Source organism: Hoplias malabaricus, chromosome 1, assembly GCF_029633855.1.
Source record: "Hoplias malabaricus isolate fHopMal1 chromosome 1, fHopMal1.hap1, whole genome shotgun sequence".
NCBI lineage: Eukaryota > Metazoa > Chordata > Actinopteri > Characiformes > Erythrinidae > Hoplias > Hoplias malabaricus.
In genome coordinates, this window is record NC_089800.1 from 67,616,185 (window position 1) to 67,633,551 (window position 17,367).

The following is a 17,367-nucleotide window of genomic DNA, read 5'->3' on the forward strand; positions in this document are numbered from 1 at the left end:
AGATCCAGGAGGAACAATGCGGATTCCGCTCAGCTTGTGGAACACAGGACCAGCTCTTTACCCTCGCTAGGATCCTGGAGGGTGCGTGGGAGCTTGCTCAACTAGTCTACATGTGGTTTGTGGATCTGGAGAAGGCATTCAACCATGTCCCTTGGGATATTCTGTGGGGGGTGCTCTGGGAGTATGGGGTACTGGGCTCTTTGCTACAAGCTATCCAGTCCCTGTATAAACAGAGCAGGAACCTGGTTCATATGGCTGGCAGTAAGTTGGACTCTGTCAGGGCTGCCCGTTGTCACCGGTTCAGTTCATAATTTTTATGGACAGAATTTCTCGGTGTAGCCAAGTGGCGGAGGGTGTCCAGGATTCCAGTCAGGGTGTTTGGTGGTCTCAGGATTCCATGTCTGCTTTTTGCAGATGATGTGGTCTTGTTGGCTTCATCGAGCCGGGACCTCTTGCTGGACCAGTTTGCAGCCGAGTGTGAAGCGGTAGGGATGAGGATCAGCACCTCCAAATCTGAGTCCATAGTACTCAGTCAGAAAAGGGTGGAGTGCCCTTTCCAGGTTGGAAGTGAGATCCTGCCTCAAGTGGAGGAGTACCTCGGGGTCTTGTTCACGAGTGAGGGAAAGATGTAGCGGGAGATTGACAGGCAGATTGGTGCAGTGTCTGCAGTAGAACTTGTTGGTGAGATGTTCCGGGCATGTTCCACGTGGAGGAGGCCCTTTTTTCTTTTCTTTTTTTTTCTTTTTTTTTGAGAAGTCATTCTGAATATAGTGCTATTTTGACAATTCATTTGTTTATGGTTTGATATCTCTATTAAATAGCAGCGTTATTCTTATTGAAACTTTCCATTCCAATTTAAAAACTGCAACAGTCACATTTTGGCACCAAGCTCCTGCACCTGATCTCCACTGAAACAGGATTAACTGATGTAAATCACTGTGTTCAATCAAGAACTTATGACTATAAAGTCTACGGTTAATTTTGTTGTGGGTGTTGTTGTTTTTAGTGGTTTTCAGTTCATCTTCAGGAGAAAGTTCATTCCATTTGATAAAGTTGACCTACTCAGAATAACAATTGAAGCCTTCAGCGTTTGAAACACACCCCACCCCACACCCTTTCTTAAATTACACTAAGCCCTTGTTACTTCTAAATACATAATGTATTTAGAAAAATAATTTTTTTTTCTGTCCACACAAATAATACAAATGTCCACACAAAGATCCTAGTAAACATCTGAGTAACACCATGAAATTATTTTGTTACTGACCCATTTTAGTTTTTCTGCACTAGGTTGTGTAACCAGTCTGTCTGATCACTGAAAACATATTAATGAAGGACATGCTTTTTCAATGAGGACATTTTGCCAAGTCAGCCTTACATAACCAACATACAGCTGCTAGTAAATCATGTAAATAAAAAATTATACTATTTCATTTGAAAATTACTTCAGCACAAGGAAATAATATAATTATGTCCTGAAAGTACCAAGGCACAAAAATATTTTAACTTGATTAAAGGGAATAATTAAACATGGTTTATGACCCTAGCATGGCTTCATTTGTGTAATGGCGATTAGCCCTTTTTTGGAATGTTAGTGATAAAAATTACACACAGGTAGCCAAGGGTGCAAGCGATTAAAGAATACACATTTTAAAAGTTAGAATTCCATGTCAACATTTTTATGAAGCTACTTGTGTCCTACAGCAATAAAGTCCAGATCGACTCTCAGTTTCTTTAGAAAAACATGCTCAGGGAGCAAGAGGTTCAAAACTAGGCCTGTAAAACTATGTCTCTACTCTTCTGAGTAAATTTTAGACTATAGATTTCTTTGAGGATTCAGAATACATAGATTAGGTACTGATACTGGATGATTATTTAATTGTCAGTCAAATCGCTATTATATCCATTACCTTTGTGATTTATAATTTATATAAGTTCCAACCCAGAAATATTAGAAAAATAATATGTTAATTGATATAATGTGTTAACTGAGGTACAATAATAAAGTATTTTAAGGATACACATTGGCATGTCTGTTAAATAAAGGAAAAGCTTGTTGTTCCATGCCTTACGCCCAGAAGTAAAGTCAGTTTACATGCAGTAAAGATAGGTTGATGAATAACTTTTAAACAGATTACAGATGACCTGATTTAAATCTGGATTTCACCATTTTCATTTAAGCGTCATAGAGTTAGTTGTTTAACGTAATGATTAAAAAATTCCAACTTTTTGATGTGGCAAAGTTCACATTTTGTTACTTTTTATTTAGCTTATTTTTGTTGTTTCTTGGTGAACCTTTTCAGATTTTCAAAGTTTTTGGTTCGAAGGCGAAAACTGTTAATGGTGAATGTCAGCTAAAGTTTTTAATTTTTATTCCTTGAAATACAGTAAGTCACATACTACACAATTTTTTCTTCTATGGATTTTTACAGTATTTTATTTATTTATTTTTAAATGATAAAAACATAAAATAAAGCATAACGACATTCGTTGGAGTTTATACCTATAAACCGGTGTTGGAGCATTTGTTTATTACAATATTTCCAACATAAAAGTAATTTAAAGAAAAACAAAGTTACTCACACTGCTAAATTATTATTAAAAGTGTAATGGTATTATGAACTTTTGTTACAAACGATATCAAATATATATGCCTTCTAATGCCACATAAATCAGAATATTTAAAAGGATAAATGAAAGAAAATAAACTTTCTTAAGAAAGATTACTCAGAAAGTCATGTTGTTTTCCTCAACACAAATTTAGTGTATGAGGTGTAATGAAAATGTCTGGTTATACAACAATAATAAAGCACCACTTATTTTAAATTTGATTTCTTTCAGATCAATCAATAATTAGAAACAGTAGTGGGTTAATTCTATAACTTTGACCATGGAGGAATCCCTGTTTTTTCCACCATTTTGTGGCTTGAACATTGGAAGGTAGAAAATTGTGTAAATCCAAACCTCACTTTAAACCCACACTTGAAACACATCATAAAAAAACTAAACTTGTCTTGACCGATTTACTTTATTTGGAATAAGGGACAAATTCTGTAAATCTGATTTTAGACCAAAGTATTGCTTTGGGTGGGATTTTGTTTTGTTGACTTGGCTGAAACAAAAGAATCAAACAGACACACCGTATAATTTCATCATACTTTATTTGTACAAAATATATATATATATATATATATATATATATATTTATACATGCACCACAATGTAGAAAATGCCCTGATGTGGCCACAGTGTATTTAACTCTTTCAGATCAGGCAGCTTTCTTTCTTTTTCCACTCATTTAAGCCACAATTTTTTAAATAACAGATTCCCACATTCCACGTTGCTCAACACTGCACTGACTTTGGGCGACTTGGTGGACTCTTTTCACCAAGCACAAAGAAATGCAAACATCACCGTTGATTAAACGTAACACTGGAAAATAACTTCAGATTCTGTTTGTTCGAGTATTGTTATTGGCTTTGTTCAGTACAAAGTCTGTACTGATGTGGAATTCTAAAACCTCCAGACAGCTTTCAAATATCAGGCTTGTTTGTTCCTTTTCTTTCACTCCCATCACTTTGATTCAGCATTTGATTCAAATGTATATATTTAGTTGTATCCTAAAGCATCTCATAGTTCCATCCCTGCATCCCTACAATAAAGAAGGGTTTATGACCAAATAGACCATTATTTTAAAATAGTCAAGAGTTTGTACATACCTTCTCATAAAAGGGCTATTTTATTTTTGTCATTCTGTGTAGTGTGTGAAAATACAACAAATGTTGTGGGGTAGTGAAGGGGGCCCCCCATGGAAAATAAGCCAAATAAACTCCTAGTGTAACCTTCTTTTAAAGTACTTAAGTACTTAGGAACAGAGTATGCTGCTGTACACGTCAGTATTTTGTACAATTACAAATTATGGAATAAACAATATTTCCTCAACAACTATCAATTTCACGTCAATTCATTTTTTAAATCTTATTTCCCATTAAAACTGTGTCACTTATACTGGGTTTGGCCATCAAATGGCAGATGTGGGAAGCACATGAATGCCTTTCTCACCATTACTGAAATAAACATGTTGTGTAATTCTGTGCAGCCATTGACTGTCTGGTAAAACTAGTCTTGCCTGGTCTTGTTTAAAATTTCCTACTGTATTGTAAAAGTGAAGTGAAAAACACTGTGAAATAGCATGAAATTACTCATGACCATTTCATTCTACAACATGTACAATGATCTTGAAACTCATTAACCAGAACTGGTATTCATCAAATTAACCATAAACAATTAGAATCCTGAATATTTTGCTATATATGGATACAATTTTAGACAAGACACTGTTTAGAATCATGTGAAATGTTGATTCAAGAAGGCATGTTCAAACATTGACTGGTGATGTACATCTAATCACGAAAAGTTACTAGGACAGTGATTTTGTGCTCTTTCATTCTCTCTCATGTCCTTGCTTAGAGTTTCTGTCTCTCTTCTTATACTGATTATGCACGTAGTAAGGTGTGTCTTCTGACTGCTTACATGGAACATATTTGCCATCTCCTAAGGAATGTTACTGACACCGGAAAGACACATTTGCTGCCTAAAAAATCCTTATCATATGTAGAACAGCAAACATCGGTAACAACTAATTAATGTCACGAATTAACATATAAAAAACAGGTGCGTGTGTGTGTCTGTCTGTCTGTCTGGATGAATGTTTGAGACCTGAAAATGACTGGTGCCCTGTCCAGTGTGTGTTCCTGCATTCCACCCAATGTTTCTGCGTAGGCCGTGGACCCACCACGGCCCTTAACACAATGAAGAGGTTACAGAACATGAATGAATGTAGCACATAAGAATGACCGCATACAGATGTACAGTCATTCCCTCAAGCAAAAATACATATTCTTGTAAACACTTGAAGCTCTGCAACGAGCACAGCTAACATTCTCAATGGGATAGAGGTGCATGTGTTTTTAATATATTCAGCTTTTGAGTTGGATCAAGTGGTTTAGAAAACTGCTTCAGGTCCATAGCTGAAACTGATAAACCTTTGCTTAAAATGCTCCATCTCAGTCCAGGAAAAGGGCTGGGAGTGCAAGTCTTCTTGCAACAGTGTGTAGGCCAAAGGGCTGGAGTCTTCTTAAAGAGGCAAAACAGCTTGGTTTTACCTGTGGTTGCACCAGAATACTCTACCCAGACCAAACATTTGTATAATTCACCTGATGTTCAGATGATGTTTTGCTTTTTTCACAGCAGTCAATGGATGAACAGATTAATTCACTTTCATTTTGTAGTTTTTCAGAAATGCTCTTAAAATAGGTTAGTTTGAAAAGAAACCCCCAAAAATATTTAACTTTCTCTTTTTAGTGGTCATGAGAAATCCTGGAAAATGGAGTTTGGGAGGTGGAGCATTGGCATTAGCGCCCAGAAAATTGTAAACCATAAAATGTTTTGGCCCGGGATTTAGAGTTTTAAACATCCAGCTAAATGTCCAGAGTTTTGCCTGGTAAATTTTTAGCTTCTTTAAAATGCTCAACCTGGAGTCCCACATCTCAGTCTAACACTGAGCAAATCTCAATCCTAGGCCAAGGACAGGTTGGGAGCAGAGGCCCTCATACAAACGCTTGATTTGTAGGGAATAGGCTGGAGCTCAGACTTGGTCTTGGCCTTGTATTCTGGCTTGTGGTCCAGTTCGTGCATGGGCAGAGTGCAGTTGCTGTCCTGGTCACGGTAATGCTGATGGTGGTAAAGAGCCATGCTGTGCTCACGTTGCTCTTTGATCTTTTTGGTGCAGCTGGAGATCCGTTTGCAGATGAGATAGAGGATCTCACAAATATTGAGCACGATGCAGATGGCCGAGGCACCGACCATGAAATAGGTGAAGACCTTCTTCTCCATAGGTCTGCCAATGTAGCAGTCCACCACATTGGGGCAGGGCTTGATCTCACACTTGACCACACGGGGCAGGTGGAAGCTGTTGTAGATGTGGTGTAGGATGTAGAGGAAGGCCACCTCAATACCCGTCTTGGCAAAGAGACTGAGCAGGTAAGTCCACCAGAGGCCACCATGCTTCTTGCCTGTGTTGTTGTAGAGCTTGGCATCAGTGCCATGTTTTTGTTGATACTTGCGCTCTCGCTCTTCCCGATACTTGACGTGCATGACCACCAGCAATGAGGGGCAGGTGACAAAGATGAGCTGCAATGCCCACAGACGGATGTGGGAGATGGGGAAGAAGTAGTCGTAGCAGACATTAGGGCAACCTGGCTGCTTGGTGTTGCAGTCAAAGTCCTTCTGCTCATCACCCCACACACGTTCTGCTGCAACAACATACACCATCACCCGGAACACGAAGACCACAGAGAGCCAAATACGCCCAAATGCTGTGGAGTATTTGTTCACCCCACTGAGCAGGGCCTGGAATGTCTTCCAGTCCATGACCAGTCAATCTCTCACTATCTCAGCTTCTCAAACTCGTCTTCTTTCCTTTTCAGTTCTTAGTGACAATGGGACACACCACAGCAAACTGGAAATAAATTGAAATAGGAATGACTACATCTTTATCTACCATGAAATTGTACAATATGCCACCACTCTACACGACACAAGAAAATGTATCAAATAGTCTTCTTTCGTACATTGAACTGGATGATTAGTAGTTGCTTCCACAATATATGTTTAAATTAACAACACAAGTTATAATTATATTGTAATCTGTGTTTAATCTGTGCTAAATGTTGACAACTAAGTAGAATCTTTGGGCTTTAAATATAAAGAAAACAGGTACAGATTACATGAACAGAAAAATTATCCCAAACTTGATAAATGTTATGCTCTCTTTCTATTGTTTAAAGGCCATATTTCTGTTAAGGAGATCTGGGGAAATCCAGCCCAGAACAGCATTTTAGTTGTGTGCGATCATAAAAACTGCTGTGTAAAAGTGATTTATAACAATGAAAAGTGGGCTGCAATTAATTATTTTTAACTTTCTCTTATTTACAGTGACCAAAAACAGAGTCTTTTGAAATAAGTGTCAGAATGCTTCAAACTGCTTAATACTATATTACGCCTCCAATAATACTCAACAACTCAACACCATTTAGCCTACATATATTCTAAAAACTAAATATGAAAATCAGTTGTGTTCATACAACAAGCTTATTTGTTCATTTAATGTCTTTAAAGAAGATATAATGAACTAGTGGTTGTACTGGCCATATATGAAATTTCTAACACAACGATACAACGTTCTGAACAATCCCAGAAAATATCTCTTTTTGCCAGTAACAACTAAGACTCAGTGATCAAAAAGAGACATCTATAAACATTTTGTTTGAATTAGTTTAAACTATTACAGCTGTTAAATCTTATACAATATGGGAGACAATGGTGCTTAATTTTGCAAGACATTCTCTAGAATTACTGCTGTCTAGAGGCCAGCACAGACGTTCACAGCTGTACGTGTGCTTCAGGTAGGCCCTGCTTAAGGCTTTGATACTAAGAGAAGAAAGCTTGTTTATATGCCTTTTGTAGGGAACATAAACAGCTACGAAAGATGATTATATTTGGGTTTTCCTTGATTCCTCACTCACTATCTGTTCTGGGGTCTCCTTTAACTTCACACATCCCTGTTTCAGCATATTACTTAATTATCCAACTCTACTTAAGTGTATTGTTACACGCTAAAAACATAACTATTCCCAAGTGCACACATTTTTCATATTGCATTAATATTAAAACTTATGCTGGGCCTTCACAAAGGAACTTACAATTATGAAGGCTGTGCGGAGCTGGTACCATATAGTAGTTCTATAGTACGTTTACAGTATTAATTGAAACATATTTGATGTTTACTACACTGATAAAGTGTGCCTTTATAATGTGTTTGCCTTTGTAGGTTTGCACTGGAGAGAAATATTGAAACATCTTGCCAGACCAGTTTAACACTGCTCTCCACTCCCTTTGTACCACTGCTAAATCACTGTAAATATACAGACGCCTTGATACAATAAAAACCCACTTTAAATCCAGAATATATTCTAGGGGAACAAAATATCTACGTTTTATTCCTACTGTAAGCAAATATAAATGCAGAATTAAAAGGTTACAGAGGAAAGTTTTTAGTAAGACGCAAATTCGATATTTAGTAAGATATTTTATATTCCCTGTCCTAGCGTTTAACAAAAATCGCACTGTGTCATACAAACGAAGCTGTGTCGTTATGTATTTGATCTGTCTGAGGTGTTACAGAGTGAGACTCCTATTCAGGTGTCAATAGGATATTCCCTCACACTAACGTTACACACTACGACGCTGAATACACTGCTGAAGTGTAAATACGGGACTCACCTAATTCCTGCACATTTCGCTAGCTTTACTGAGAGGAACCCCGCTCCCAGTGAGGTCTTGCGGCCATAAAAATAATTTAAAAACGCGGTAGAAAGTTCGACAGGACTCGTGTGAGAGTTACAAAATAGAACGCGGCAGTTCTTTGTGAGGGAGGAGTTGAAAAAAAAAAAAAAAAAAAAAGATTTCCAGATGCTACACTGTCAGAGTCTCCTCCTTCAGGGGTCGGGTCTAAATACCAGCGCTACCACAACAGCGAGCTAAACTTTAGAACATATACCCTATATAAGTTTATTAAACATTCACAAAGAAACAGTCGACAACGTTACATTTTAGCCTCGAGAAAAGGAGTGGTGGCTAAAAGTACTTGAGTAATTCAAATATGTTCCTTCAAAAAATCTATCGTAGATCAAAGAGATGCAGTCAAATGTGGTATGGACACGTTCTCATCCAACATTTTCTTCCCTTTTGATTCACTAACAGCCTCTACAAGTCTAGGAAATCTTTACACTTGATGTGTTATTTCTGTGAGTAATTGATGCCATTCAGCCAGAAAAGCCTTGTGCAATCAGAAAACCCAGTGTCACTACCCAACAGCCCAGAAGTGGGTGACTTGAACTTTTCTAGCCCACACTTACCATTGAGAATAGTAACCTTCAGTTTCTGCTTATGTTTTCTGTGGCAGATTATAAAATTATTCCTGTGTTACAGAGGATACACCAAAGCAGCTGGATTCACAAAGGGTATTTTTATAGACCGTTGGACATATGGTATATGAAAGGAAGCATTTTCAGGTGTTATCCTTTAGCTTATTAAAGTAGAATCAAGCATACCAATTCGTACACTGACCTGTGCTGTCCTGCATATAAATAAATATACAAATAAAATTAGCACACTATTGTGTGTGCCAGTTTGTGATGCCAATTTATGTTTTCTCTTTCTTGGAGACAGTAAAAGTAAATCCCCCTTAGGTTGGTTTGTAACTGTTTTCTTGCGGACAGCAGGTTAATGTCCTGCATTTCTTTTTCAGGGTTTGTTAGTATCTTACTGAGAAATGGCCTGTGAGAGTGATAAAGGAAGCACTAAATTTGGTACCATGTCAGGCAGTGTGCCAACTGACAGTCCTAATGATGGTAAATAGGAAGTGCACATCCCCTATATATCATGTTGGCATTCTGGTGCCAGTAATTCTCGTTTTTCTTCCCTGTGAAGACCATCAGCGTATTTCCTCAAAATTAGATTGAATTCTGCCAGCTTCACTGACAGGTTGTCAAATGTGGGGTTTGCCATTTCACCCACTGCACCTTTGTTATTTAATGTATCATCACTGAACAATCCCTGTAGCTTGATGTGTCAAACTTATCTACCCTGTTTATAAGGCATTAAGGCAAGCTAGCCCACTAATGAATGAAGAGCTATCGCATTTAGCTAATGTTTTAAAGTGAGTTATCTCAAATGAGGTTTCCTTTCTAGCTAATCCTTCAAAGTCAGCTAGCCCCTGAGGCTAGCACATTAATGTGAGCTGTTTCCCCTCTAGCTAAGCTGTTTCCTACTTGCAGGAGTTTTACTGTAAGCATGCAGTCTCGTGGCTTTTCATTCTTGTAAAGAGGACTTTGTCTGTCCTTGCCTTGCTTACTACATGAGGAGCTGATGGAGGTCGATGCTCACTTAGAAGTAGGCAGAGGTTTTGACCTTGTTGGGGTGCAACAGTAGAAAAGCTCCACATTGACTGAACAGTGCAATATGACATTTACAACAGGAAAGCCTGTTTGGACTGCTTCCTCCAAGCAGCTACCCTTCATATTGACAGAATATGGGGTGGAAATTAAGCTGTTTTGGGATTTGAGTTTCTCCCATCATTACCTGGCTATACATTTGTGTGGTCACATATCTTGTGTTCTGGACTTCACATAGCACTATTTAGGGCTCTGGGTACTCCATGGGCCTGGCAGTGGCTGGTATGAGAGTGATATGGTAATTTTAAACCTCTATCCAGCTCACCTTTTTGCAAGAGGCAACTAGCACAAGACGGAAATTCTGTTGTATCAACTCTTGAGCTTGGGTTTTAATATAAACCATGCCAATATCTGTTTAGTTCCCAGACAGGAGATAAGCTAATTGAGGCTATATATAAACTCAGTCTCATTCCGCACCACACTCTCAGAAAACCATGATGGTTAGTCAGTACTGGGAGAAACAGAAGAAAGCTGCTCTACATCTGTTTGCCTCATACATGTTTTCACCTGGGCTCACTTGAGGACAGTGATGCATACATGCCTTCTAATTGTTTCCACATCTGAATGTTATACCAGCTACACTTGTCAGAGAAAGAGGAAATGTATTCCTTCTCCTGTTGTACCACCAGGGTGAAAGTGGCTGGCTGAAATAACTCAGCTCTTGTTAGGTGACCCCTGGTCCCTACCATTGTACAGAAACCTCTGATTCAGAGGCTTAAAAAAGAGTGAAACTTAGCTTACAAAATCCTCTACTCAAATGGCTATCTGAATCTGTCTTTAAAAGCACAAATATTCAGTCATGACAATAACTGCTCATTTCACTCATGATATGATACATAATATATCACATAAACAACACCACACAGACACCACACATCTTAACAACATAAAAAAAAGAATATATATATATATAATTTTTTTTCACCAGAGGGGCCTTTGAAAACTAGCAAATGTCTGTGTTCTCCTGTGAACAAATGTTTTTTTTCCATGGCCTTTTGAAGTGGATTGATTTCTGACCTACAAAATGTCTGCTTGTCGAGGAAGAAATGCTGTTTCAGTGTTGTACAGGCAGCTTTGTAAAATGACTGTACCGAAAAATTTTATTTACTGGCCATATACTACAGCTTGATTTTACAGAATACTAGCTGTGTTTCCAAACGCCTGGATGTAAGAGAAATCAGCATGGTTTATAAAAACCTCAGCATGGTAAGAGTTTCCATGAGTGTGGCCCAAAGCGTCCTGTTTGGAATCTCCTGCCAAAAAACCGGTGGTGAGCAGCGCTTTGCTCCAGACGGTTGTATATTGCCCTGTTCAAACTTGCCCCAGACCTTAGTCACGCAAAATGGGACCACGCCTTATTGAGAAATGAAAGGCTTTTTTCATTTCATCAGCTGACTGATTCTGGAAAGGATTTTGTTTTTGTTGCTTGGATACTGATTTTATATAACTATTTATAAATGTGGGAGGAAGAGTTCCAGCAGGTCAGTCAGGTGTAGAGGTGAAAGGGGTTAATTTTTTCCTCAGTTTTTTGAGAATGTAAAGAGAATGGTAGATCAGGTTTCCTCCATTACTCTGGTCTAAGAGTGCTTTATAAACTGTGTATAATAACCTGAACAAGCTGTGTTTACTCTTGCTCTGAGTTGGAGTTACATGTAGTGATACTCCCTAGTCCAGTAAAATTGTGGTGTTTATTTTAATTTGACTCCATACAAATTTGTTCAACACTGTAATATAGTAACTAAGCGGTTACAGATAATGAATGAATGAAAAATGTAATATAGTAACTAATATTAGTATGTCTTATAGGTTAGGCCTTCACTGACCAAGCAAAAGCAAGACCTTTCACTTTTCATCACTGCTCTCGAAGGCTAGATATAAATCCATTGATACTACCCTCCAAAATTAAAATGGTCCAAGCAGAGTCAAGGAAATGCTGTTGTTTATAGCAATTAAGCCTTCAGGAAGGGCAAGAGGGAAAGTAAGTAGCTGGGGGAAAATAAATAGGCCAACAAAGTGTAGTTTAACAACACTGCCATGTTCATAATGAAATTTTCAGTTTATAAATTTAATTTGGTGCAGACCTTCTTGCATTGCTTTTATGTATTTTAAACTACACATAAAGGGCACATGCTTTTTGCTGGACAGCCAACTGTGAGTATCCCCCAATGTTCCTAAACCTTCCACTCCCTTCCTGAAGTCTACATGAAAACGCACACATAATCATCTCTGCACGGATGACTCACCACTAAAGCCTTCTGAATTGTATGAAGCCACAGTGGAGGAAAGACCTGAAATTAGTCACTTTTCCACCCAGTAATTCAGCCTGATGAAGATTCTCAGATGGGAGGCAAACTAGCTCCAGTTTTTCTCTCTCACTAAATGCAGTCAGTCAGATAAAACATCTTTGATATATCAAGTTTTGTTTAGTTTTGCACTGAAGCTGAGTCTAATGTAGATAACAAACTCATGATGGCCTAGTCAGCAGTGGGCAAATTGCATGCATAATTCATCATACACTCTTTCTAGGCCTTTAAGTGTCTTTAGACAAACTTCTAATTGTGATTTTATTACAGATATCTGCTCATTCAACACTTCTTCTGTTATCAGTGAAAGGAGAAAATACAAGGGAAAGTGAATAAAATATATCTCTTTACAGTGGCACTTGTCAAGGGGGGATACATTTTAGGCAAGTTAACAGCCTGTTCTTGAAAGCAAGGTCCAAATTAAGATGGTCATTAGATTTTGGTCAGGGCATCTTCAAAACATCAGATCTTGTGGGGTGTTCTTAGGATGCCGTAGAAATTCCTACCATAATTGGTCCATGGATTGACAACTGGTGAACAGTATTGTGGGCACAAAAGATTCGCGAAGGCACAAGAGCAGGGAAGGTTAGCCCATCTGCTCTAACCCTACAGAAGAGCTAGCACAAACTTCTGAAAAAGCTCTTGCTGGCTCTGAGAGAAAATGATCACACAGTGCATCAGATTGTGCTACAGTAGCTCTTTTGTAGATCTGGACCTGATGGGTTATCCTTCAACCCTCACGCAGGTCCCTGAGCCTAGGATGTCCATAAACACATCACTGGTTTATTCCACCCTGCTGATTTAATACTCTGACCAAGAGAATTCTGTGGGGAAATATTGTTCTGTTGTTGTTGCTCGAAAGGAGATTAAAGTGAATACTTAAATTTCATCCTGGCTCCAGTCATCTTCCTGTCAACATTTTATTTACTTATGTAATTATCATATGTCTGAACTTGCCTTACTCTACATAGAAACAGTTTGTGCCTTGAGGCAAATTCCAGAAAATATGTTTGTGTATCTCAGTGCAGATGAGAAGATGTGGAATCAAGTACAATGATGTGACTACAGCCTGAAAGAAAATTCTGACCAGAAAAAAAAAAATTCTGACAAGTTTCTGTCTCCATATTCAATCACAGTTATATTCACCAATCTAATTGGATGCTCGAGCCCAAGCTGGGAATGGAACACATATGAATGAGTGAAGTACAGTGGTTTTATTCAATAAACATTACATTTTTTTTATGAAATATGTTTTTTCTCATATGTTTTTTTAATGAAATATGTTTTCTTATAAGGGCAGCACGGTGGTGCAGCAGGTAGTGTCTCAGTCACACAGCTCCAGGGACCTGGAGGTTGTGGGTTCGATTCCCGCTCTGGGTGACTGTCTGTGAGGAGTTTGGTGTGTTCTCCCCGTGTCCGCGTGGGATTCCTCTGGGTGCTCCGGTTTCCTCCCACAGTCCAAATACACACGTTGGTAGGTGGATTGGTGACTCAAAAAGTGTCCATAGGTGTGAGTGAATGTGTGTCTGTGTTGCCCTGTGAAGGACTGGCACCCCCTCCAGGGTGTATTCCCGCCTTGTGCCCAATGATTCCAGGTAGGCTCTGGACCCACCGCGACCCTGAATTGGATAAGCGCTTACAGATAATGAATGAATGAATGAATGTTTTCTTATAACTTCCCCATCTCCAATTTTGGGCCACAGCTCTGTTAACTATTCTGGATACAGTTTTCACTGCTTCCATATACTTGAGTAAAAGTAAAGCTATTCAAGGTAAAATTACTCCAATAAAAGTAGAAGTCTTTGTTGTAGAGCTTCACAAAGTACAAAAGTATTTATCTTAAGTATCAAAAGTAAAGGTACCATGACGTATTATGGCTCTAATGTCCTAATATAATTTTTGTAACAAGACTCATGCTTAACACATTGAAAATGAAAAAACTCTAGTGTCACTCTTTGTTGCCCAGATTTTTAACAGAATGACATTAATTAGTCTAAAAAAACATTTAGAGTAAGACATATTATAGTTTTTTACTCATTTAGGAACACTAGGTAAGGTTTGGGGTTTTTTTCTGCTACTGGGGCTCCCCATATTGCAATTAACTTTTACAGCACTGTACTGAAATTGGCAGGGAGGAGAAGGACAGAGGCCCTATTCTCTGTATTACAGGTCAGTGAAGTGGTCAGGGAGATTTGTGCAGATATGTTAATGTTTTATTCACACATAAACCAAAAGAAATAGCAGATGTTTATTAATTATAATCATACACAGGATAAGATCCATTAGAGCTTTTCACCTGCGTTCCCTCACCTCGCCGCTAAGTCCCTGTACTTCAACATCTTCCTTTCGAATGCTTCATACTACATCCTCAAATGGACCTCTTAACTCTATTAAATAAACTATCCATTTACTTTCAGAGTAGAGTACCATGTCTGGCTTCAGTGTAGTACTCTGGGACCTGCAGTTTTTTTACCTACATACAACCGGCAAATTCCAATCTTCACCTACCCACTGTCCAAGAGTTTGCAGTTTTGGAAGGACATCATAAGTTGCTCCCAGCAAAAATGTTATACAACTTGCCTCCATCACCCACAATTCTGGCCAGTAAATCTTCCGCTTTTCTAGATTCTCCCATCGAAGCACTGGCCTTGTTTTGCCTGAAATGCTGCTGTTGCGCACTGTGCCTCCTCTTCATGATTGCGAATAAAACTAGTCGTCATTTGCCTTATCCCTGGGTATGTGGCCTTACTAAAAGCTTTCCACAAATCACCTGCCCCGAGGCCTGCTCTTCCACACTTTACTTGGCCAATCACATCCTTTATCTCTAATGAGCTCCTGGCTACGTGTACAGCCACTTTCGGATTCCACTTCCTTCCTGCTTTGGTGACTGATGCTGCTGCTTTTACCACTACATCCTTTACACATTTAAATTCCTCAACTAAACTGGTGAGTGGTAACTCCAGTAACCCTCTCCCATACCATGACACACTACATTGCAGCCACTTCCTTATGGCCTTGTTCATCCTCTTTAGTTGTGTGATTGAAACATCATAAACTGTCAATGGCCACCTAATACAAGGCAGTAAGTCAAACTGCAGACATCACAATTTAAAGTTCCCTGGCCAACATAATCTATCAATGCTATTAACCACCTTCACCAGTCCTTCTTTTAGTCCCAAAACTTGCTCTGTATCATTTAGCTCTGTACTATACCATCTACCTAAATTCTTCACAGGTCTCTCCAGTACTGTAGAAATAATTTCTCCTTCCATCAAAAAACATTCAAGTTTTTTCTTGACAATCGACAGAATTCTAGACTTTCTTGGTTTAATTTTCAGCCTAGCCAACCTTAGACTATCACTTAATATCTCCAGCAACCACTGCGTGCAAAGCACAGTAGTTGCTAGCATCAACATATCATCCATGTAAGCCCTATTTGGTGGGAGCCAAGTAACCTTTTGTAACCTCATAGAGGTTAACCTACGACCCACTTAGAGGCCCTAATTACTACCTCCATTGCCATTGTAAATGCTAATGATGAAATCTTACATCCAGCCATTTCTAATCGCTGCCATGATGTAACAAATTCCCATGTACTAAAGCAAAACTGAATATCCTCAAAGTATGCTTTAACCAGCCGAGTAACCTTTCTGGCACATGAATTCAAAAGTTTCCACATTTTCAGTTTATGTGGTACTGAACCAAGCGCATTAGCTAAATCTAGGAAAACGACATGTAAACTTTCTTTGCTATCTGAATCTGATGCCAGATCATGCTGCTATGTTCCAAACATCCTGCAAAACAAGAAACCCTTAATTTGTTTGCTTTCAAATAAACAACAAGTCTCTGTGCTATTACACTAAAGAAAATCTTACCTTCAACATTAAGAAGACTTATGGGCTGAAATTGTTCATTACTCACAGCATCTTTCTCCTTAGAGATAAGGTTACTGCCTGCTCTTCTCCACTCTTTTGGAATGATCCCTTTCTTCCAAACAACAACCATCAACCATCATAATGTAGTGGAGTAAAAAGTAAGATATTTGACTTTGAAATATAATGGAGTTATAATTAAAGTAAAAAGTCACCCAAAATGAAAATAGTGTAAAGTACAGATACATGAAAAACATACTTATGTACAGTAACAAATTAAATTATTTTATAAATCTTTATTGTCCACCACTGGAATTAATTAAATGGGACATATTATGTAAAATTGGTTGTTCAGTCAATGTGCACATTAATTTGGGACTCTGAATTCTATCAACCGTCAAACTGTGAAAAAATTCCAGCCAGTTTTTCTGTGATCTGACTAAAGGGAACATCAACGATTGTGGGGAAACACAGCTCTAAGCTCTGTCTTTTACGGTGGAACTGTATGTTTGAGGGAGAATAACAACTGTTTGTACATAGCTGGGTGGCACGGTGGCGCAGCAGGTAGTGTCGCAGTCACACAGCTCCAGGGGCCTGGAGGTTGTGGGTTCGATTCCCGCTCTGGGTGACTGTCTGTGAGGAGTTGGTGTGTTGTCCGCGTGGGTTTCCTCCGGGTTTCCTCCCACAGTCCAAAAACACACGTTGCAGGTGGATTGGCGACTCGAAAGTGTGTGAATGTGTGAGTGTGTCTGTGTTGCCCTGTGAAGGACTGGCGTCCCCTCCAGGGTGTATTCCCGCCTTGAGCCCGATGATTCCAGGTAGGCTCTGGACCCCCCGCGACCCTAAATTGGATAAGCGGTTACAGATAATGGATGTACATAGCTGAAGTTTAACTCATCTGTAAGTTTTTACTCACTGTTTGAATTTACAACATTGTCCATATGCTACATGACCCATAGCATATACATACACATGTATAAAGACTTATTCCAGTTGCTATGTAGGCTGCTTTCGTCAACTTCACCTTAAAATGAGTTATAACACCTGATGCTTGTTAAAATAAGCCTTTATTGATGTTTGTGTCTGTGTCACTTGTCATGAAAGGGTAACATAAGT

The 17,367-nt window shown here is 38.7% G+C and overlaps 1 protein-coding gene across 1 annotated transcript; it reads right to left on the reverse strand.

Moving 5' to 3' along the window:
- Positions 1-2,837: 2,837 nt before the first annotated feature.
- Positions 2,838-8,478, reverse strand: gjb3 (gap junction protein beta 3). The gene is made up of 2 exons (XM_066671554.1): positions 8,344-8,478; positions 2,838-6,520 (listed from the first exon to the last, which is right to left on the reverse strand). The coding sequence occupies exon 2, from the start codon at positions 6,430-6,432 to the stop codon at positions 5,578-5,580; it is 855 nt and encodes a 284-aa protein (XP_066527651.1). The 5' UTR covers positions 6,433-6,520; positions 8,344-8,478; the 3' UTR covers positions 2,838-5,577.
- Between the last annotated feature and the right edge of the window lie 8,889 nt (positions 8,479-17,367).